At 39.3% G+C, this 23,693-nt stretch overlaps 1 protein-coding gene across 5 annotated transcripts in view; it reads left to right on the top strand.

The window, feature by feature from the left end:
- ARHGAP21 (Rho GTPase activating protein 21) overlaps positions 1–23,693 on the top strand; it is a 180,684-nt gene that overhangs the window by 124,208 nt on the left and 32,783 nt on the right. For 3 of the 5 annotated variants that reach the window (XM_027772440.1, XM_014585975.2, XM_014585996.2), the window contains 6 exons: positions 3,930–5,826; positions 17,071–17,229; positions 17,365–17,467; positions 18,539–18,575; positions 20,753–20,878; positions 22,792–23,076. In XM_027772440.1, coding sequence (XP_027628241.1) covers positions 3,930–5,826; positions 17,071–17,229; positions 17,365–17,467; positions 18,539–18,575; positions 20,753–20,878; positions 22,792–23,076 — 2,607 coding nt within the window. Of the gene's footprint in view, positions 1–2,568; positions 2,599–3,929; positions 5,827–17,070; positions 17,230–17,364; positions 17,468–18,538; positions 18,576–20,752; positions 20,879–22,791; positions 23,077–23,693 lie in introns of all 5 variants that reach the window. The other 2 variants (XM_014585955.2, XM_014585945.2) reach the window with 1 other exon arrangement.

Genomic DNA, 23,693 nt, shown 5'->3' with positions numbered 1-23,693 from the left:
CTTTAATAAAAAAAAAAAACACTTGACTCACATAAGGACAGGCATACAATGATATAGTTCATAATTTATGAGTAACAGCGATACCTGGTGAGAAGCATGACATAACACTGAAAACGATTCGTTATGTCTTTACACAATGCTGGTCACAGTACTCCTGTGCTTGGCAGCCTTGCGCTGTTAAACTAACAGGTATTTTCTAGATTAACATATGAATAGTATTATATTTGTTTTAGTCATTTTGATACTATCTTGTTATAAGATTGTATACCTTAGGTTCATATTTCTAAGGCATTTTGTTAAATTAAAAAAAAAATTGCTTTGTTTCCCTAACAAGTGTGTTGTCTGTGTGTGGTAGAGCAGTCACATCAGTGGTGCTAAAGGGTGGCGCTGTCTTACCATTCTGGCTGGTATAGGAAATACCCCAGCCTGGGCAGCTTGCAAACAACAGGCCTTTATTTCTCATGTTTCTGGAGGCTGGGAAATCTAAGGTCAAGGCTAAGACAGATTCAGGGTCTGGCAAGGGCCCATGTCCTTATAGACGGTGCCTCTGGCTATGTCTTCATTTTGTGGAAGGGCAAGGACAGCTCTCTGTGGTCTCTTTCATAAGGGTTCTAATCCTGTGTACAGGGCTTCTACCTCAGAACAGCCATAGACATCCCAGTATTATTGTATGTCTGTGACCTGCCATAGAAATACATGCTAAAGAAACCACAGTGCCCTTCCAGGCAGTTACTTCCCCATGGACGATAATTTAGAATGGTTTGATTCCCAAATTCTGTGAGAATGAGGAAATCTTTAAATAATTAAGTGAATAGGGACCAGCAGTTAGCGTAATGGCTATGCCGCTGAACTCCCACGTAGTCCACCGCAGTTTGCATCCCGGACCCGGTGGCTTAAACTCACACCAGGCACATGTGCGTGCGTGCCCAAGAACCCGAGAGAAAAAAGGAGGAGAAGAGATTGCGGTATGGCCATCCCCCCTGGGGGGGAGATTTCTCACCTTCTGTCTCTCCGTCTCTCTCGCGAGCACACACACCCTATAGCAAAAATCTCCCTCTCAAAAAAAAAGTAAGTGAATAGATAAAAGAGAAGACAGATAAATAGATATGCATACTTTTTATTTGCTGTTTATAAACTAGAGAACATGTGAGGGGATTCAGCAGTGCATATGTGAGTCAGTGGCCCTACACGTGTGAGATGCTCTGTTTTGTCAGTCCACTTACTGTTACTGCTCGCCCATGCGTTTGGATCTAAGGACGCCTTGCCATAACTTTACCCAGAAGCGGGAGCCCATGACTAAACGATTTTAGTGCTTTGAACTGCTAGATAGGAATTTTAGAGATATCTGTAGTATGTAAAATATTTTTTTAGGTGTCGAATAGTTCTAGTCATTTACTTCTAAAAGATAGTTTTCTTTCCCAAGTTTAAATAACAAGGATGTCTTTAATGTATTAGTTCTGAAACATTCCCCAAGCAGATAGTCTAATCTTGTTAAAATGTCTGGGAAAAGAAAGTGGGTTCCATGGCAAAAAATACTTCCCCTTAAATTTCATAATGTACTTTAATGTGGCACTTTTGAGAAGTCAGGAAGCTTGCCATCTGACTTTCCCTGTGTCATGTCACCCCCCACCCCCCGCCTGTGCTGGTGGCACCTATGAAAATGACACACACACACAGAGAGAGAAAGACAGCCAGGTAGTACAGTATTCTCTTACCCAGGCACGGTTTTCCTGTCACAGAGAAGCAATGGAGGATATGATGGGCATGAAAAAGATAGGCTTGATTTATCAGTGCACATTCTCAAACACACGTTCGGATCGGCAGTTCATGCCATAAAAATACTGTGTACGTGTTTTCTTTTATGAACTCGGCTTTTATTTCTCACTGCTTTCTAGTTATGTCCTATAATGTTCATTTGAAGTGCAGAATTACTCTGCAAGTAGTATTTTTTTTTACTATCTATTCAATAGTTATTTTCATAAACTCATAAAACAGTGTAAAAGGTGTACTGTGTTGAAAGCTCTTCATTTTTGTGTGAAACCTCTTTAATAGAACAGCCTTTTACCCCCCAATCCTGGTGTAAAGGCAGCTGCAGTCAGCTGACAGCTTGTGGTTATGCTCTGATTTACCGGGGAAGAAGGAGGTTGTACTATTTTAAATGCATAATAGAGCATTTGTTTCGTCATCTGGAAGCGGAGATGGAAGAAGCTCAGGGGAAATGAGAGACATCAATGTTGCTCGTGTGAAAGGGAAGCTTCGTAGCTCGTTGCGTGTCAGCAGTGCGCACCGAGGGAAATAGCTGTTAGGAATTTGGGCCATCATATGTATTTTGCTTTCAAGATTGGTAGACAAATCAAGTAGGAACCAGAGGAGAGCCTGAGAAAAAGGTGCTCAGAAGGATACTGAAGTTATTCTTTCTGCTTCACTGCCCTTTACCTCTCTTGGTACCTTCCAGAGAAATCAGTATAGCTGTATTTTTAGCTTGCCGTTTCCAGCATCAATATGACAACATGATTCTGTCTTTCTGTCAGTAAGCAGCTTCTACTCTGTTTTCCTATTTTCTGCTAGCTACAGTTTACAAAGGATGTCACAGCACTGGTAAGAAATGCACCATAGCCATTTCCTTGCTTTTGTAAAGCCATGTTTTATAGAGATTTGTATTAAGTCAAGTCTATTAAAACTGTTAAGTTTGCTTAGAGAAATCCCTCTATCGTGTTAATCATACTAATTTGCAGAATGTGTTTGTGATTTATGGCTTTTTCTTCTTTCGTTTAATTTTTCATGTTTGGTTTTCATTTGTACCCTTTACATAAGTGGTATGTTGAAGCTTAATACTTGTCTGCATCGGTATTTTTTCAAGTATCTCACCCTCTCCTTTTTCTTGGCTGTTATGTTGTGTTTGTGGCCGCACTCGAGCTTTGCAAGCTGTCTGCTGCAAAGACAGGGTGTGATGCTAGTCTTTAGTTAAGCTTGTTTTGATTAGGGGGAGATCGTTCACCACACCTAACTCTCAGATGCTGAGCATAGTCCTGTGTGCTACTGATGAGCCCTGTTTTACAGTCTTTGCAGTTCATTTCCGTTATTCTTAAGTTTTTTTAAAAAATGGGTCAGCCATTTGACTAATAGTTGTTAAAAATAATTTGACCTGCATGCTTGCCTGTTAGTAATAAAGAATGTCTTCTTATAATAAATAATAAATAAAAAAGACCGAATAAATTTATACCACATAATTTTACATTAGCTTAAAAAAACTAATTGTATACAAAGAGAAGAATGACCTTCTTTCCTATTTTTATGTCGTTCATAAATGTGTTTTAATTTCCTAAACATGCATATTTTTTTCTTATTTTTAATAAGTAAATATTCAGCATGGCCATTGAAGGGCTTAATTTTTCAGAATGGGTTATTTGAGGGGACTTGGCAATGTTTAATTGACAACACACTTCAATAGGTTACATTTAATTTTATGATAACAGCAGTGCTTAAACTAGAAGTGTGCTTTGTGAAGATTTCTAACATTTTCACCTCCTCTTAGGCAAAAGATAAGAATCTTCTTTTGCTTGGATTTTCAGTGTTAGGCAGCCATTTAACCTGTCAGGTGCTGAAAAATCATAAAGCCAAAATGGGGAGAATTTTAGAAGCAACATGGCTATATCTAGTTGGTTGGGGGGAAATTTGATGTGTTCCTCATCGTTTAAGGAAATGAGTGATGGCCATTACATTTGTTGCAGTTCTGCAATGGATCTGATTTCTGAGAGAGTAGTTCTAGATTTTTGGAGTACCGTGTGTTGTGTTTACATGCATGCTCTAGTGAATGCCATTCAGGAACAAGGTAGGGTGTAGTAAAACAAATTACCGAACTGCAAAATTAGACATTTTTGTTCTTTCTGTGAATTTTAAATGACACATTTATTCTCATTTCCATATAGGCATATTCTCAAGATGCCTACCTGAAAGGCAACGAAGCCTACAGTGGCAATGCCCGCAACATACCTGAACCTCCACCAATTTGCTATCCCTGGCTGCCACCAGCCCCTTCCACCGTGTCCCAGCCAGTCGAAATATCTCCCCCAGACTCATCATCGAGCAAACAGCAAACCAGTACACCAGTCCTCTCGCAGCCTGGCAGGGCTTATAGAATGGAAATCCAAGTGCCTCCATCACCAACCGATGTTGCAAAATCAAACACAGCCGTGTGCGTTTGCAATGAAAGCGTAAGGACTGTCATTGTGCCTTCTGAGAAGGTGGTAGATTTGTTATCCAGTAGAAACAACCACACAGGTCCTTCACATAGAACTGAAGAAATGAGGTATGGCAGAAATGAGCAGACCTCTTTAAAAACGGTATCAAGAACCATGTCACCACCATCATCGATTCCAACTGCCCACCTAATTCATCAGACTGCAGGCTCCAGATCTTTGGAGGCCTCTGGAATTTTACTTAAATCTGGAAATTACAGTGGGCATTCAGAAGGAATCTCGAGCAGTAGATCTCAAGCAGTGGATTCACCTTCCGTATCTGTTAATCACTATTCTCCAAATTCCCATCAGCACATAGACTGGAAAAACTATAAAACTTACAAAGAATATATTGATAACAGACGGTTGCATATAGGTTGCCGGACGATTCAAGAAAGGTTAGATAGTTTAAGGGCAGCATCCCAGAGCACGGCAGATTATAACCAAGTAGTACCCAACCGTACTGCTCTGCAGGTACGACGTCGAAGCACCTCTCACGATCGAGTGCCCCAGTCGGTTCAGATCCGGCAACGCAGCGTGTCCCAGGAAAGACTGGAGGATTCCGTGCTAATGAAGTACTGCCCACGAAGTGCGTCTCAAGGAGCACTGACCTCTCCACCCGTTAGTTTTAGTAATCATAGAACTCGTTCATGGGATTACATTGAGGGGCAAGGGGAAACCGTAGAAAACGTCAGTTCCGAGGGTCAAATACCGGATTTGAATGAAGAGCGAAAGCAGACTTACAAGTGGAGTGGCTTTACTGAACAGGATGATAGAAGAGGTATTTATGAAAGACCTAGACAGCAAGAAATTCATAAATCCTTCCGAGGTTCAAATTTTACTGTGGCCCCAAGCATTGTTAATGCAGATAACAGGCGAATGAGTAGTAGAGGAGTGGGATCCGGGGCGCAGTTTAAAAAAATCCCACCAGATCTAAAAACATTGCAGTCAAACAGAAATTTTCAGGCTCCTTGTGGAATGTCACTGGCTCGGGGCGTTTCACAAGACAGGTCACCTCTTGTGAAAGTCCGAAGTAACTCTTTGAAAGCGCCTTCTACCCATGTCACGAAACCATCCTTCAGCCAGAACTCGTTTGTTCCTATCAAAGACCAAAGACCAGTAAATCACTTGCATCAAAACAGTCTGTTGAATCAGCAGACATGGTTAAGAACTGAAAGTGCCCCCGATCACCAGGGAGAGCCCAGGAAATCCCCCTCCTTATCTGGACCTTCTGCAAAGCCTGCCCCTCAGATGAGTGAGAATTCCGGCCCTTCAGATTTAGAATTACCTGTCAGTCAACAGAGTCGAGATTTAAATTTACATGAGGCTGAAATTCCACAGGCAGATGCTTTAGATAATAAAGAAGCTGTCATCCTCAGAGAAAAGCCTCCATCTGGTCGCCAAACCCCGCAGCCTTTAAGGCATCAGTCCTACATCCTGGCAGTCAATGACCAGGAGACCGGGTCGGACACGACCTGCTGGTTGCCTAATGACGCTCGCCGAGAGGTCCACATGAAGAGAATGGAGGAGAGGAAGGCCTCGAGCACCAGTCCACCTGGCGATTCCTTGGCTTCCATCCCATTCATAGGTGAGCTCTTATAGAGTCCTTGGCTGTGGTGTCACACGTTTAGGAAATCTTCCAGAAAAATGACACAGATTTTGAAGCATTGGTTCTAAATTGCACAAGCTGTGTTTCCATCAGAGCCATAAACTGTTGTCCTCCTTAGACATTTTCTGTAGTATCAATTTTCCTTTTAAAAAAAATTGATGTATCCTAGTTTCCAATTTTTATTTCTATTTTGGTGAAACAACTTTTACCATCTGGGGCCAAGAGAATCAGCAAACCAAATTGTACCTAGTTGTTGATTCATCTGACTCAGAAACCCCCAGTGGAACAATTAGTAATCAGCTTTTCATTTAAACAGTGCCTTTTGCTTTCTAAATCCGCTCCCCTTTATTTTCCCCTAAATTTGACTGGAGATGAGGTAAAAGTCTCCTCATTGTAAACTTACTTTGTCTTTGAATAAATCCTGAAATAGATCCAGAAACGTTACTTCGATTACAGGCATGTACCGTTGAAGTTTTCAGTCTACTTCGTCCCACCCCACATGTATCCTCCACACGGCAGCCGGTGTGATGGTTTAAAAAGGACCATCACACTGGTTCTGTGATCTGAACCCCCTGCTTTCTTCCCATCACAACCAGAATAGACTTTAGGTTCTTACTGTGGCCTATAAGGCCCTCTGTGATCTGCCCCAGGGAACTATCCCACCCGCAGCACATCAGCTTTCTTGCTGTCCTGGAACGTGCCAAGGATGCCCTCCTGCTACCCTGCAGGTGCCCAGCCCTGGATCACATGCCCAGGTCATCACAAGGCTCTCTCCCTCACTGCATGTAGGTCTCTGCTCACATATTAGCTTAACTCAGCAGCTTTTCCTGACCCACCTGTCTAAGATAGGGATCCCTTCACACGTACATAGAAGCTGATGTTCTCTGTGTCTTTAAATGCTTTTATTTATCTTCATATCATTGTTTTCACTTGACATATTTTGTATTTTTTATTACATATTGTCTGTAGAACTTCAGAACATACTATACAAAACCTGAGATTTTAAATCCTTGATCCATTTCTGTGTCCCTAATGCCTATTGTCTGGCATAAAGTGGCACACAATAAATACTTGGACTACTGACTCAGTGATAACATTTAGATGATAGTTAAATGTATGAGGAAAAAAGTTCTCGTCATAATTATTCTGCAACTATAAGACGTAGTTTGCTCACAGGTTTATAGTATATGTCCTTAATTATCTTCATTTTATAAATGAAAAATGTGAAGCGTAGAGAGGTTAAATAACTTCCTAAGTTAATCGCACAGTAATAAGTGGTAGAGAGAGGGACTCTGTCTCCCTAAGTCAGCCTTATCAGAGTACCATTCCGAGGGCACCACTTACATAGAGCGCCTTGTGAAGAGCACCCCTGGAGTAGTATGAGGCAGGGGCCTACCTTTGCAACCCAGCTCCATGCTCTTAATCACCCTGGTGCCCAAAGGTTTATGGAAACAGTTTTCTATGATTTTAGATATAATGTGCTTCTTTTTGAGTAGTATTTCAGAATTTTTCTCTTCTAGCAAAACTAAGCTATTGGTCTATTGGACTGGCAGGTGACATTATCTTAACCAGCTTGTTTAAAAAGTGCCCTATTGGGGCCAGCTGGTGTGGTACTAGTTAAGGCGCTGGGTTCCTACATGGCCAGCCTTCAAGTCCTGGACCTGGCAGCTTGAAAATCATGCCAGACACGTGTGCATGCATGCCCAAAATCCTGAGAGAATGAAGGAGATGAGATTATAGCTTGGCTATCCCCCCAGGGGGGTGATGTCTCGCTTTCCCTCTCTGTCTCTCTCTGACGTACATGTTCTATGGTGAAAACCTTTAAAAAAAATCTTAAATTTTTATACATTTGAAGTATTCAAGTTATAAATCTTGTGAAGAATCTCAGCCTAAACTATATTCATACTCATATTCTGTACTGGTAAGGCCAAGGTCAGTGAAAAGTCGAATCTTTTAACTGGAACCTTATGTATCATCTAGGTTAGATATTTCAAAGAAAGTTAGAAAGTAACTGAGCACCAATAGTTTTTTGTTTTGTTTTTTTAAAACAAAAAGTCCACAACCTGTGATTGCTTTTCACAGGTCTATGAGGTCTTACCTGAGCGGTTCCATCATGTGTCCCTACTACACATAAAAATGATAGATTACATTAGGGTATTAAAACTTTGCTGGTTGTACCCGTTAATATTCCTCCCTAGTTACTATTAAGAACAAGATCAGGGACCAGCAGTTGCCGTAATGGCTATGTCGCTGGACTCCCATATAGTTGACCATGGTTCAGGTCCTGGACCCAGTGGCTTAAACTCACGCTGGGCGCATGTGCGTACATGCCCAAGATCCCGAAAGGAGAATGGAGGAGAAGGGATTGCAGCGTGGCCATGCCACTGGGGAGGTGATTTCTCGCTTTCTGTCTCTCTGTCTCTCTCTGTCTTTCTGGTGAGCGCATGCGCCCTATAGCAAAAACCTCTCAAAAAAAAAAAAAGTATACCTTTTTGTTTAATATATTTGCCCTTTTTTTTTTATGTGAAAAGTTTTTAGCTTTTTGATCAACTAAAATAATTGTAACCTGGAAGTTGGAAAAAATTTAGTCTGCTCTAAAGACTATTGTTCAATATGTAAATATGTATCACTAAAAATAAGACTTTCAGTACCTATTACTAATTAAAAAAAGAAAACTTTCAGCATTTTATTAGCTATAACCTCCAAATTTTAATATTGAAATCTGTGTCTTGGAATTTAAATTTTATCAACTCATAGGTGTTTCTCTTGCCAAGCTAGTTATGCGAAGTAGATAGATTAGGATAGATACCAGCATAGAAATGGAGTAAAGAGACTGAAATGTTTTATATTTTCCAAGAACACTAATTCCATTAGATCTTAAGTATTTATTAAGAAAAAGTCCAGGTATCAATAAGGTAAGGAATGCTGGGTTTAAGTAGCTAAACCAGTTTCTTCACTGTAGGTCTTCTAGAGCCATTAATGTGCTATTAGTGTATGTTATACATTGTCTAGGTAGAATATAAGGCAGTTTCCTCAGATTTGACCCAGGCACACTTTAATTTAGGCTATTTCGGGGCTTGCTATACTGTACAACATACTTTTGGGAATGTTGTTCTGTCCTCTGTGCTTTTTATGGAATATTTCGACTAAATGGAAAAAGAGAAATTCAGGTTTGCAATATTACCACACTCAGAATTGGTTTTTTGCTCGTTTGATTTTTGCCATAGGGCACATGCACTCATCAGAGAGAGACACTGAGAGGGAAAATGAGAAATCACCTCCCGGGAGGATGGCCACACTGCAGTCCCCTCTCACCCATTTTTCTCCTGGGCTTTTTGGGCATGCACACACATACACTCCTGTGTGTGCATGCCACCTGAAAACATTATAGACCAATGCAAAATAATAATAATTGAGTTCTTTGACTTTATTCCCACAATACACCAAGATGAGCTAAGATTTTCACATCTGAGTTGGTGTCTTTTCACCAAATAAAGATATTTGTAGATGTTCCTTACTTTTCTTTGGTAGTAACATTAGTGTTTATGTTAAAATACTTCAGATTTACCTATAGCACACCTTATACATTACTAGGATTGTGTATTTAGGGGAATTTTTTTATTAACCCTTTTAAAAATGATGGGATTGTTTCCCTAATGTAGGTTTTTTAGATTCTTCAACTAGTGTATCTTTAATGTTAAAAGTAGATCTAATAGGGACCAGCAGATGGTGTAATGGTTACTTCACTGGATTCCCACTTAGTCAACTGTGGCAGGTGGCTTAAAATCATATTGGGTGCGTGTGCATGTGTGTCCAAGATCTCGAGAGGAGAATGAAGGAAAAGGGATTGCAATGTTGCTGTCTCTCCTGGGGGATGATTTCTTGCTGTCTGTTTCTCTTTGTCTCTGCAACGAGTGCATGCTCCCTATAGCAAAAATGTCTCTAAAGAAAGAAAAAGTAGCTCTAATAGTGACTACATGCTATGTAGATACTTGCCAATGTGTACGTTTTAAAAATAGATCCAGGGTCAGTCCCATAGACTGGTGGTTAATGGCGCCAGATCCCACATGGTTGACCAGAGTTGGACTCCTGACCTGGCAGCTTGATAAACACCCCAGGTCCTTGGTCATATGTGCTCCAAATCCCAACAAGATGGAGAAATGGAGGTGAAGAAATTGCCATGGACCACTTTCTCCTTGCTTTGACTCTGTCTCTGTCTCTCACTGCCAAGCATACATACCCTCTGACAATAAAAAAAAAAAAAAAGAAAGAAAGGAAAGAAACATCCAATCCTCAAAAATTCCCTAACAAATTTCTGGTGTATAAAAACCTAAAAATATATTTTTGCATAAGTTAAACCATTCTACCTCATTAGTGGATTTGTCATTGCAGTCCTGTGAACCGCAACCACCCTTCTAATCACCCTAATCCAATATCCTTATTTTATAGGCAGTGAATTTAATGTCCAAAAAAATCGAGTGGTTTTCTCAAAGTAAAACAAGATAGGAATCAGGTCTCTTGGGTCCCATTTATCGTCCCCATTTCTAATACCACGTTTGCTTTACATATGATAGAATAAGTTGATGCAGTCTGAGAATCCCTTATCTGAAATGCTTGGAACCAGAAATGTTTTGGCTTCAGAATTTTTCAGTTTTCGGAATGTATTTGGACATGTGTTTGAAAGTGGCCTTCTGGCTGGACTCACCCAGTCTTGCCCAGGTCACATTCGCCTGCCTTTGCCCTTATTTTGCCACCTACTTTGTACCTTGTTTCTTTCATTTATATCTCCACTCCTTTTAAGTCACCACCAACAGCCAGATGGTCATATTCAGTCTGAATAAAGTATTCAGAGATTTTCCCCACTTGCTAACCTTGTAAAATCATCTATCTAGTAGGGAAGGTTCAGCATTGAACGTTTGGGTAATAAATAACTACATCTCAGGATGACATTCAGAAGGCCAAATGTTAATTTAAGTACACATATGTAGAACTAACCATTAAAGAAGGTTACCCTTAATTAGTAAACTGAATTCCATTTACAAAAGTCAGTTTAATTACTGTTGCAAAAATTAGGTATATTTGAACTCATCGATGGCACCTAGTTTACATTAAAGCTAAAAGGAACTTATTACTTCAAGAAGTCTCTTTACAGTTACTGAAAAATGTTCACTGAGCCTATAGAAATCGATGATGAGATATTAGACACACATTTACCAGTGTCTTTTGCTCTCATGCCTTTTAATTTCATGTAAATAGTTTCTTAAGCATGCCATTTTTATCAACCCTTGCACCTGATGTTAAGTAATTGGTATTAATGGGGTTAATTAAACTTTGCCTAGGGTCTTTAATATTTTAGGATGGCTTTATCTCATTGTGCTTGACTTTGATTAAAAAAAAAAAAGAAAAATGGTGTTGCCTAAGATTAATGTTATATTTGGGAAAAAAGAGTTTGTGCTTAATTGTTAAAAAGATCATTTAATTTTATATAACTGCTGTTCACCTCCTTTAATTTAAACTGAGTATATATTAGCTCAGAAGACAAACTCAGAAAAGAATATTTGCCACATTTGAATGTTTTTTTAAGAGAAATTTTTTCGCTATAGGGTGTGTGCACTCACCAGAGAGACACAGAAAGAGAGACAGAAAGTAAGAAATCACCCACCAGGGGGAATAACCATACTGCAATCCCTTCTCCATTCTCCTCGGGATTTGGGGAATGCACACATGCACACATGCCAGGCATGAGTTTGAAGCCATCAGATCGGGACTCAAACTGTGGCCCACTATGTGGGAGTCCAGCAGCGTAACCATTATGCCATCCGTTGGTCCACATTTTAATTTTTTAAATATGCCAAATTGATTAATAGTTTTATCCTTTTCCTTAAGGATGAGGAAAATATCAAAGATTTTAAACATCTGTTTTATATTTTTTCCATGAATTATCTTTTTATATGCTTCGCTCTTTTTCCGCTGTCATTTTAGTGGTTCTCCTTAGTTGTCCCTTGTAGTAAGTGAGGGCAGGATAGAGGTAGCTTTATTCAGCACTGTCTTCCCAGCTGCAGTTTTCCCGACCAACCCAGTCAGCTAGCCAGGACTGCAGTCTTACATTCAGGTTGTTCAGAACCCCAAAGCCAGGCCTCCCCTGGGCTCCAGCAGTGCACGCTGGAAACCCTCTGCCTGTGCCAGCCCAGCCGAGCCTTAGTGGTTCTTATTTATATGAGCTCCTTGTATATGATGGTTTCTGTTTTTCCTTTGTTGTTTGAAAAATCTTTTTTTTCTTTTTTTTTTTTCTTTAAGAGAGAATTTTGCTATAGGGCATGTGCGCTCCAGAGAGACAGACAGACCGAAAGTGAGAAATCACCCTCAGTGGGGATGTCCACGTCACAATCTTTTTCTCCTCCATTTTCCTCCCGGGATCTTGGGCACGCATGCACACACGGCCTGGTGAGAATTTAAGCTACCAGATCTGGGACTCAAACGGTTGACTATTTGAGAGTCCAGCAGTGTAACCATTATGCCATCTGCTGGTCCCTGAAAAACATTTTAACAGTTTAAACATTTTAACATTGTAAAGTTTCACAGTGCCCGCTTGATTTTTGTACATAATTGCACTTTTCTTTAAGATGTTCTTTGAGAATATTATTTTAAAAAGCAAGTTTCTTATATAGATATTAATAATCATAGAAACATAACAACTTATAATCTCCATTTAGAAAAATTGCAGACCAAATTATAGAGTGTTTACTTTCTATGGGAATTAGTTATTTATCTCCTTTTGGAAAACACCATTTTCCAAAAGTAAAAACAAAAGTTTTGGATATTTAGGCCTGCCTCTCTCTCTCTCTCTCTCTCTCTCTCTCTCTCTTTTTACAGTTTAGGAAATAGTGATCACATTAGATAAATAACTTTAATGTCCTTTACCTTTTCTTTATTATAAAGTCCTATTAACTTTTAGTAATAAAAGGAAATTGGAAAAAGGATAATAGCAAATAGCAACTCTATAGTCCTAATTACTGTTCACAAATATGTGTATTGCATGCATTATTTAATGTCTTCCTACAGAGCATGGCATGTCTAGGGTAATGATATCAGTTATTTCCATTTCTCTGAATTTCATCTGAATATTTACAAATCTAGAGAATAATTGAAAATGTGGCTGCACAATGGTTTTCAGTATATTCATATATGAGAATGAAAGATTATTTTTTCCCTTTCAGACAACTAAATCGTATCTATTTGATTACATTGGAAAATGAGATAAACCCGAATTATTCTTGTTTTTTATATAACCTACACACTGATAGTATTAAAGTGTATGTGAAAGTTAGTTTTAAAGTTTGGCTTAATCATAACAATTTTTTTTATTCTTTAATATGCTGGAGGGCGCATGAGTTTGCTGGAGAGAGAAAGTGAAAAAGTCCCTGCTTCAAGGGGGACAGCAGTGCCATAATCCCTTCTCCTCTATCCTCTTTTTAGAATTTTGGACACCCATTCACAAGTGCTTGGCATGTATTTTTTCAGTCCACTGGATTCAGGACTTGAACCACATTGTTGGCCATGTGGGATCCAGCCACTTTAACTACCATGCCACCAGCTGGCCCCCAAATGATCTTTTTACAATAAGGAACTTCTATTTTCAAAGGGGATAAAGAATTGTATTTATTAGTATAATCTATAAATATGAGGTAATGTAATTGTATAGATTCTTAAAATATTTTAAGTAGCCTTTTGTCTTTAACATACTAATCAAATGCATTTATTATGAAGACTGTGAACAATGCTGAAATAGGGAAGCCCAGTGTTAACTGATCTCTCCCACGCCTCCTCCAGTCTATCTTCCTCCCTAGACCAGGTGAGGGTCTCTCCTTCCACACCTTTCTATAAACATATACTTTAAATGGAAATTATTGAAATCCAGTGTTTCAGAAAGTTTCCCAAAAAATGGAATAAGTCAAAAGAGATTGACTAACACCAGGAAATCCAGAGTTACAAAAAAAAAAAAATTGACATTGAAATTTTAAGGCCCAATCTGTGTACATTTTGAATTCATGATATTTTATTTTAAAGAAATAAATATAAAAATGGTTTAAATTCCTTTGAAGACATAAAAGCGTTCTCCTGAAAGATTTATCCCACTGCATCTGTTAGACGCTGTTTGACACATTTGATAACCACATGTCCCTAGAGGGATTAGCTGCCCCACTTTGAAAAATGTTGTCTTCTCTATTTCTAAAAATACCTTTTATGTCTTTTTTTCCCCCTGTATTTGTGGAATAGATTTCATCAGAACTCATTCTAGTGAATGTTTTTTCTGTAAAAATCTCTACAAACTATTAATATTGCATAAGCCAGATAATTTCTAAGGAATGCAGTATTGGGACCAGCAGTTAGTGTAATGGCTATGTTGCTGGACTCCCACGTAGTCGACCACGGTTTGAGTCCCAGACCCAGCAGCTTAAACTATTGCCAGGCATGTGTGTGTTTGTGCCCAAGATCCCGAGAGGAGACTGGAGGAGAAGGGATTGTGGCATGGCCTTCCCCCGTGGGGAGTGATTTCTCACTTTCTGTCTCTCTGTCTCTCTCTGTCTGGCAAGCACACTAGCAAACCCCCCCCCCAAAAAAAAAAAAAAAAAAAACTACCCCCCCCCCCAAAAAAAAAAAAAAAAGAATTGTGAACCTACAGAATTCATAAGAACAACTTACAGGACTAGCAGTTGGTGTAATGGCTATGTTGCTGTACTCCCATGTAGTCAACCATGGTTTGAGTCCCGGACCTGGTGGCTTAAAACTCACGCTGGGCACATATGCGTGCATGCCCAAGACCCTGAGAGGAGAATGGAGGAGAAGGTATTGCGGCATGGTCATTTCTCCAGGGGATGATTTCTCTCTTTCTGTCTCTGTCTTTCTGGCAAGCACACATGCCATATAGCAACCCCCCCCCCAATAGAAAGGAAAAAACAACTTCAGATCTGTTTATCATTAGAAGAAACTTTGTTAAATTTGAGGATATCTAAATCCTAATGAGAGTTTTACATACCACAAATTTAAGAAATATAACATTTTTGTCCTCATTGAGTTGAAATGGTATGCTCCTTGCTTTTGGGAAAAAGTTTACTGCATTCTCACAGACTTGTGACAGTAAGCTGTCATATACTTAGTAAAAGTGTTTCATAAAGAAACTCACAAAATGTTTTCTCTTGCTAATGTGAAGAGCCACGTTTAATGAAAATTATAAAAAACAAGAATAAGCTTAAGATAGAGTTTACTGATTTGGGCTGTAAAAAAGAAATGTCATCATTTTGTAACATTATTAGCACTATTGATTAAAACACTGATTATTACAAAACTTTGACCTTTCAAATAAAAATACTATGTTTTATCATTATAGCAAGTTTTTAAAGGGTTTCATTATGGGGCATTGAATTTTAAGAATTACAGTTCTGGCATCCTACTGAATTATATTCTTATGGTCTGAAATATCAGAATTTAAACCCTTTCTTCTTTTACAAGAGTAAGAATTAAAAAAGAAAATGTAATGCTAGCGTCCGTGCGCACCCACATGAAAGAGTGGGAGAGGGAGTGAGGAAGCACCCTCAGCAGGGACTTAACCACACCATGATCCTCTTTCCCCAGCCCGCCAGCCCTTCAGGATTTTGGGCAGCCGGATGTCTGGCCCCTAAATCTTTTCAGGCCAGCCTGGGATCCAAACGTGAGTTGGCCATATGGTTTTCCACCATAATAGTCCAGTAGGCTCTGGGCTGTGTCACCTAGTCTGGGCCAAGACTAAGAATCTTGAATGAGGCTTTCGTTGACCCACAGGGAGGCAAATACCATGTATGCGTACAGAGCAGCACCTGTTACTCAGATGTCTGGGTTTGAATTCTGTCCCTAAGGCTTTTCAACTTTACACAGTAAATCATTGTCTCTCTTGAATTTTTCATCAATAAAATAGTGCCTATTTTTAAAGATGTGTTAAGTATGAATTGAAAGAACATATATTTAGATGCTGCTAGTACCGAGTAAGCCCTAGCAGTGTGTTATCAGTTCTGACACATGCATATGCATTCAGAGATGCATTTTGCCCTTGACAGGTAATGATAGGCTTTGAAAGCTTAAAACTAGTAGCCCTAAAATATTCGTATTTCCATAAGGGTACGAGAGCTTCTGCTCAAAGAGCCTCATGGGATTGTACCTACAGGGGACAGCCAACATCTCCCTGAGGAAGAAGGCACAGTTTTCTGATATGCACAAAAGTTCAGAATAATTTCTGGCAGCTATAAACTGAACTTTGTATTTTTTTCCCTATAAAAATATCCATGGGATGGGAGGTGGAGTAAACTTTTAGGAACTGGTACTTTGAATGCTAAGCCTAACTAAATCACTTGCTTAGCTTCCCGAAATGATAATCTGTAATGTATTTAAAAGGCAAAAAGTAATTTTTTAGTATATAATTATTGCTCTGGTTTGATGTGTTTAGGTTCTCAATACCTATAAACTTTTGTACCTTGGTTATTAGTTAGTGAAGCCACAGAAGCAACAACTCGTTTAATTTCTTATACCATTTTCTTAGGATCTATTTGGAATGACTAAGGTGGTAAAGCTGTAAGTAGACTTTTAGCTAAACAAGTATGTCACTTTTTGGTCCTTTAATGCTTAAGTGTTAAAATTTTTCATCTGACTCTTTTTGATAATAAGTAGTGACTATTAGATCTATTCCTTTTTAAAGAATGTTCTTGTTAACTTTATTTTTTTATTATATAGTTTAATTGGATCAGAGAGGAACAGAGAGAGAGAGAAAGCTAGAAAGCAAGCCGCCAGATCCAGGACTCAAACTACAGTCAGCCATGTAGGAGTCCAGCTCTCTTAACCACCATGCTACCTGCCGGCCCTGGATCTATTCTTATTCTTTTTTTTTTTTTGGAGAAGTTTTTGCTATAGGGCGTGTGTGCTCGCCAGCCAGACAGAGAGATAGAAAGCGAGAAATCACCCCCCAGAGGGGATGGCCATGCCGCAATCCCTTCTCCTCCATTCTCCTCTCGGGATCTTGGGCATGCACGCACAAGCACCCAGCGTGAGTAAGCCACCGGGTCCGGGACTCGAACCGTGGTCGACTACGTGGGAGTCCAGCGACATAGCCATTACACTAACTGCTGGTCCCTCTATTCTTATTCTTAACAACAGGTCAGTTAACATCTCAATATCTGCTTTACTGTCTTCTTACAGATGAACCAACCAGTCCTAGTATTGATCACGACATCGCACACATCCCCGCCTCCGCAGTGATCTCAGCCTCCACCTCGCAAGTCCCCTCAATAGCCACAGTCCCTCCCAGCCTCACAACGTCAGCTCCTTTAATTCGACGCCAGCTCTCCCATGACCACGGTACGTTTAAGAGCGGCACAAACCACGTCTCATTTTCAGTTTCCACTTAGAACAGTATAACAAACTGATCTTCTTTACCCTCAAAAACATCTGAAGACCACTTGGGAGTATCTAACCATTGGATTTCAATTACAGAATCGGTTGGCCCTCCTAGCCTGGATGCCCATCCCAGCTCGAAGACAGAAAGATCAAAATCATATGATGAGGGTCTGGATGATTACAGAGAAGATGCAAAACTGTAAGTCCGAAGTGTATTATTTAAAATACTTGTATGTGGGTAGATGTTTAACATAATTTTGACATGTAAATACTAAACCTAGGGGCCAGCAGGTGGTGTAGTGGTTAAGGTGCTAGACTCCCATGGGGTCTACCATGGTTCGAATCCCATACCTGGTGGCTTGCTTTCTCACTTTCCCTCTCTAGTAAGCACATGTGGCCTATAGCAATTTAAAAATAACAATACTAAATACTAAACCGAATGATGTCGTATTCTCTAACTTTTTGACATTAGAAAGACAAACAAAAAGTAAAATGAGGTCCAGCCTCTATGATGTAGGTGGTATCATACTCATCTCAGGTGCTGGAAGGTTACTAGGCAGAGAGCCGATGAAGGAGAGTGAGAGACAGTCTTAGAGACAGAAAGAAAACCAAGTGGTCCACAGTGGACCATGGGACACACTCAAGATCCTGACTGGCTGGAGGCTTGGGGAGAGGGGAGGCAGCCTGACAGGACCCTGTTGAGCATGCTCGTTCTTGCTCTCCTCCCCTTTTCCTAAAAAAACTTTAAAAAAAAGTTTCATTTTATGAGAGAGAGTGCAAGTGTGAGGAAATTGTTACAAGGTTATATATTCAACTGAATTAAAAACAATTGTTTTTAAATCAGTGATACAGTGATAAACATGGTATAAATATATATATTTGGAGTTTTGGGGTTTTTTTTGTTTGTTTGTTTGTTTTTAATAAGTTTATTTCTGTCATGAGAGAGAGCCCCCTCAGCCTTTCCAGCCAGCCAGGTTCCCAGGCACCAATGTGTGGACAGGTCAACCTGGGAAGCAAATCCTGACCTTCCCCACTGCAGTCAGGCTGAAAGTGTATGTGTAATGCTTACCCCCTACATCTCAGCCACCCGAGACAACTCAGAAATAACTTACGTTACTGTGCCTCACTGTTTTTTTCTCACATACCTTTTACATTGTAGGTAAAATGTCAGCTCACTAGTGAAGGTTTAGTTATAGTATTGGAATTATCCTTACATCATTAAGGTATTTTTTGAATTTATTACAAATATTTATATACTTCTTTCCAACAGGTCCTTTAAGCACGTATCTAGCCTGAAGGGAATCAAGGTTGGTATTTAATATTTTAAAAATACAAACAAGTGTTAAGAATTTCTATTTACCTTAGTATACTTTGGCTCTTCATAAAGATTTATAGTTCTTTATCCATTAGACAACATTTAAATGTTTTAACTTTTCATGCTCTGTCAAGTGTGTTTGGAAAATATTATGTATAAAGTGTTCTTTTCTAATTTCTAAATATATTGATCAAGTAAGTAATACTTTACACACATTGTGCTTTTTCTCACTTTATCTCCTTAGCGCTAAAATCTTAACTGCCCAACAAGCTTTCTATATTGTATTGTGTTATATGTTCATTTTTCTATCCTCAAAATTATTCTTTTATGCCTTTCTCTCCTTCCCCTTGCATTTCACCTCCTTTCTCCTCCACTCTTCCCTCGTACTTCATTGAAAACATAGAAATCATTAGATAGTAATTTCCTTAGATACCATCTCCCAAAATATCAGTCACCAGCATTTATACTCACACTGTCTGCCTTCTTGACACTTGGAATGTTATTTTGTTAAACACTACCACTCACTTCTTTGGATTTTGTCACCTCTTGGTTCTTTTTGTCTGCAAAATCACTGTCTTTCCAGTGGCTCATTCCCCACTCTATGTAGGCATGTTCTGCTATTTTCAGTATTTAAAAAATAGACCAAGCCAGCTGGTGGCATGGCGGTTAAGGTGGCTGGATCCCACATGACTGACTGCACAGTTTCAGCCTGTGACCAGTGGCTGGAAAACACACCAGGCACGTGGACTTGGGTGCCTAAGATCCCAGAAGGATGGGAAGATAGAGGAGAGGGGATTGCAGTGTGAACATGTCCCTCAGCGGTACTTTCTCACCTTCTCTCTTCCACCCTGTCTTTCTCCAATGAGCACATGTACCTCCTAGCAAATTAAAAAAAAAAAAAAAAAAGGAAAAATCTTCGTAGAATCTGTATCCTTCATTTACTGCTCCTATTTCCTCTACTCTTCACAGTAAACTCCTTGAAAACGTTGTACACAGTTTCCATCTTTTCTCAGCCCACACACATCTAAATGACACTGATCATGCCAAGGTTGTCAAGGCCACCAGTCATGTCCAGGTTCCAAAACTAATGGTTACTTTGGTTTTTAATTTATTCCACTTTTCAGTAGTATCCAACATGATTTCCTAATCCCTTCCTGAAATATTTTCTTCTGTGACTTCCATTTTACCTTGTTCTTGGTTTTCTTTCTGTCTCTAAGACTGTCTCTCACTCTCCTTCATCGGCTCTCTGCCTAGTAACCAAAATGTTGGAATGTCTAGATCTTGTTAGGACCCCTCTGCTCTGGCTTTCTCAGTGATCTTATTCAGATCCCTATATTGCTAGCCTTGACCTCTTCCCCAAACTGCAGCTCAAGTAAACTGCCTGTGTGGCATCTCATTTGGATGTTTAGTACCCTGAATCTTCACATTCCTCCCTGTCCTCACACTCCCTTGGGCTGTGTGATCAGATGATGTTACTCCCTTGATTTATCTCTTAATGACTTTTCATCACACTTCCGACCACAGTCTAAAAGATCCTTAACAGTCTGTAATTACCTATTTTGTTTACATTGAACAGTGGATGTTTAAAATGATAACAGTGAATATAATTCATTAGCTGCACATTCTCCCTGAACTTTTCTTCCCTTTGACCTTTTTTAGTGGCTGCTTTTTATTTTTCCTCCAGATTCAGCTAAATGTTGTTACTTTAGAGAGGTCTCATCTCAGCACCAACAACTTATCGTTGCTGCTCAGTCGTTCATCATTGTACCTTGCTGTATTCTTTCTCCAAATAGCACAAATCATAATATTCTTATTTGTTTTTTTCCTTAATTACTGGTCTTTTTTTTTTTCCTTTTTTTTTTTTTTTTTTCTAAAATGTGAATTTATGAGATCAGGACAAATATACTACTTGTATTAGTTTTTAAATTACTAAAAAACTTTTTCAGGTGACTTTTTAAAAATGATGGCAGGTGGTTCATAGTTTCTTAAGAGTGAGAACTTCCCTAATGTAACTAATAAAGATTTTTTAAAAAATAATGTTAAGTCTTAGTTAATGTTCCCTTCACTTGGAACATTAACTAAGACTTCTTCAGCAAAGTAATTTCAGTGTGCAAATATTTATAAAAGAAAAAGCTGACATTTCACTGTGTTTTCTTGGCCTTTTTATAGATTGTAGACAGCCAGAAGTCATCAGAAGACTCCGGATCCAGAAAAGATTCTTCCTCAGAGGTTTTCAGCGATGCTACCAAGGAAGGGTGGCTTCATTTTCGACCCCTTGTCACTGATAAGGGCAAGGTAGTGCATTTTCTCAGCTGCTCAAACATAGACATGCAGGCCCTGACAAAGAGAATGTATTCTGTGTACATAAAACAGCAAGATCTTTGGATCAGAGAGTGAAAAAAATCATTTATAGGGGCCAGCAGATGACATAATGGTTATGTCACTGGACTCCCAGGTAGTCGACTGCGGTTTGAGTCCCGGACCTGGTGGCTTCAAACGCACGCCAGGTGCATGTGTATGCATGCCCAAAATCCCTAGAGGAGAATGGAAAAGAAGGGATTGCGGCATGGCCATCCCCCTTGAGCAGGGGTGATTTCTCACTTTCTTTCTCTCTGTGTGTCTCTGGCTATCATACACACTATAACAAAACTCTCTCAAAAAAAAAAAAAATCATTTACAAATATTTAATCTCTATAAAGAAAAACTTATTTACAAATATTTAATCTCTATAAAGAAAAACTTAATTTTAAAAATTTCTAATGAAGTCAATTTTATGTTTTTTCTATATGTCAACTATTGATACACGTGGGACTATATTATCTTATAATTTGGAAATGTGAAAAAGAAATCAAAGCATATAAGAAACTGCTTTTATCTGGGAACCAGCAGTTAGCGTAATGGCTATGTCTCTGAACTCCCATGTAGCCGACCACGGTTCGAGTCCCAGACCTGGTGGCTTAAACTCACACCAGGCGCGTGTATGTGCGTGCTCAAGATCCCGAGAGGAGAATGGAGGAGAAGGGATTGCGGCGTGGCCATCCCCTCTGGGGGGTGATTTCTCGCTTTCTATCTCTCTGTCTTTCTCTGTCTTGTCTGGCGAGCGCAGGCCATCCCCTCTGGGGGGTGATTTCTCGCTTTCTATCTCTCTGTCTCTCTGTCTTGTCTGGTGAGCGCACGCGCCCTATAGCAAAAACCTCTCAAAAAAAAAAAAAAAAAAAGAAGCTCTGCTTTTATTTAATTTTTCCCAGTTTATCTTTTAAGTTGCTTTTATTACTTTCTTATTTCTTTTTGAAAATGTTGCTATATAAATGAGTATAGTAATACCAATATATCCTTAATTATATTACAGTAGTAACGTATACTTCAATATAATAAAAAGTTTGCCATAAAAATTTCCTGTACCTTTTTATCTGCCTTTTTATAACAACATTTTAGTACTACCCAAAGAGCTAAATATTCATAAGAAAATCCACCCTCAATGTGGATGTTATTGCTTAATACTGTAAAATTGACCAACTTTGTTAGCTTAATTCATTATTTGTACATATCATTTGGGAATTTTCTATGCCATTTATCATTTCTTGCTGTGATTCACTTATCTTCTTTAATCTTACTTTCACTCAAAAGATTTTTCTTTTTTCTTTTTTTTTTTGAGAGAGAGAGAGGTTTTTGCTATAGGGCATGTGTGCTCACGGGAGAGACAGAAAGCAAAAACTCACCTCTCAGGGGGGATGGCTGCAATCCATTCCATTCTCCTCCTCTATTCTCTTCTGGGATTTCGGGCGTGTATGCACACATGCCTGGCTTGAGTTTTCAGCCTCTGTGTCCAGAACTCGAGCCCTGGTCGGCCATGTGGGAGTCCAGCAACGTACCTATTATACCATCTACTGGTCCCTTTTTTCTTATTTTCTGTTCCTTTATCATTTTTTTATACATTTTTGCTGCATTTATTTAAGTCACTTTGTCCATATCATCTTCCTGACTAAATTGAAGTTGGGATTTCATAGTCCTTGATTTAGAAAGAAATATTGCCTATTTTTATACTTCCCAATTTTTAAATTTCCTAACAAGTATATTAAGGTAAATCAAATACCTGCTACACACCAGTTATATAATTTGTGTATTAAGAGCATTGCTTAATGTACTTATCCTGTCACTAAGAGTCAGGTAAGTATTAAGTATTCATGAATTTGTGTCCTGTTTTCTAGAGAGTTGGTGGAAGTATCCGACCATGGAAACAGATGTATGTTGTGCTTCGGGGCCATTCGCTTTACTTGTACAAGGATAAGAGAGAGCAGGTGACTCCATCGGAGGAGGAGCAGCCCATCAGTGTTAATGCATGCTTAATCGACATCTCCTACAGCGAGACCAAGAGGAAAAACGTGTTTCGACTTACCACATCCGACTGCGAATGCCTCTTCCAAGCTGAAGACAGAGATGACATGTTAGCGTGGATTAAGACTATCCAGGAGAGCAGTAACCTGAATGAAGAGGTACACGTTCAAAAGAATGTTGGTGAAATCTGTCACTCTCTGCATTTTCCATAAGAGGGCCAAAAGCATCTCATAGATAGTTTTTACAAAGCATTATAATATGCTCTCTTCATTTTAAAAAGAGTTGATAGGAAAACTCAAACATACCTATTTTTTAATACCATGATTACTGAACTGTAAAAATAGATTATTCAGGGACTGGCAGGTGGCATGATGGTTAAAGGCACTGGCCACACGGCCAACTGCAGTTCAAATTCCAGACCTGATGGCTTGCTTTCTCATTTTCCCTCTCTCTTTCTCTGGTCACATTTTTAAAAAACATAACAATAAATAAAATTAAAATATAAACAGTTCTTTTGGGAACCAGCAGTTAGCGTAATGGCTATGTTGCTGGACTCCCACGTAATTGACCACGGTTCGCGTCCTGGACCCGGTGGCTTAAAACTCACACTGGGCGCGTGTGCATGCGTGCCCAAGATCCCGAGAGGAGAATGAAAGAGAAGGGGTTGCGGCGTAACCATACCCCCTGGGGGGTGATTTCTCGCTTTCTGTCTCTGTGTCTCTCTGTGTCTGTCTGGTGAGTGCACGCGCCCTATAGTGAAAATCTCTCTCAAAAA

This window comes from Tupaia chinensis, unplaced genomic scaffold, assembly GCF_000334495.1.
Source record: "Tupaia chinensis unplaced genomic scaffold, TupChi_1.0 Scaffold000001_1, whole genome shotgun sequence".
Lineage (NCBI taxonomy): Eukaryota > Metazoa > Chordata > Mammalia > Scandentia > Tupaiidae > Tupaia > Tupaia belangeri.
The sequence above is the reverse complement of the archived record's forward strand: the minus strand, read 5'-3'. Positions and strand labels throughout refer to the sequence as shown.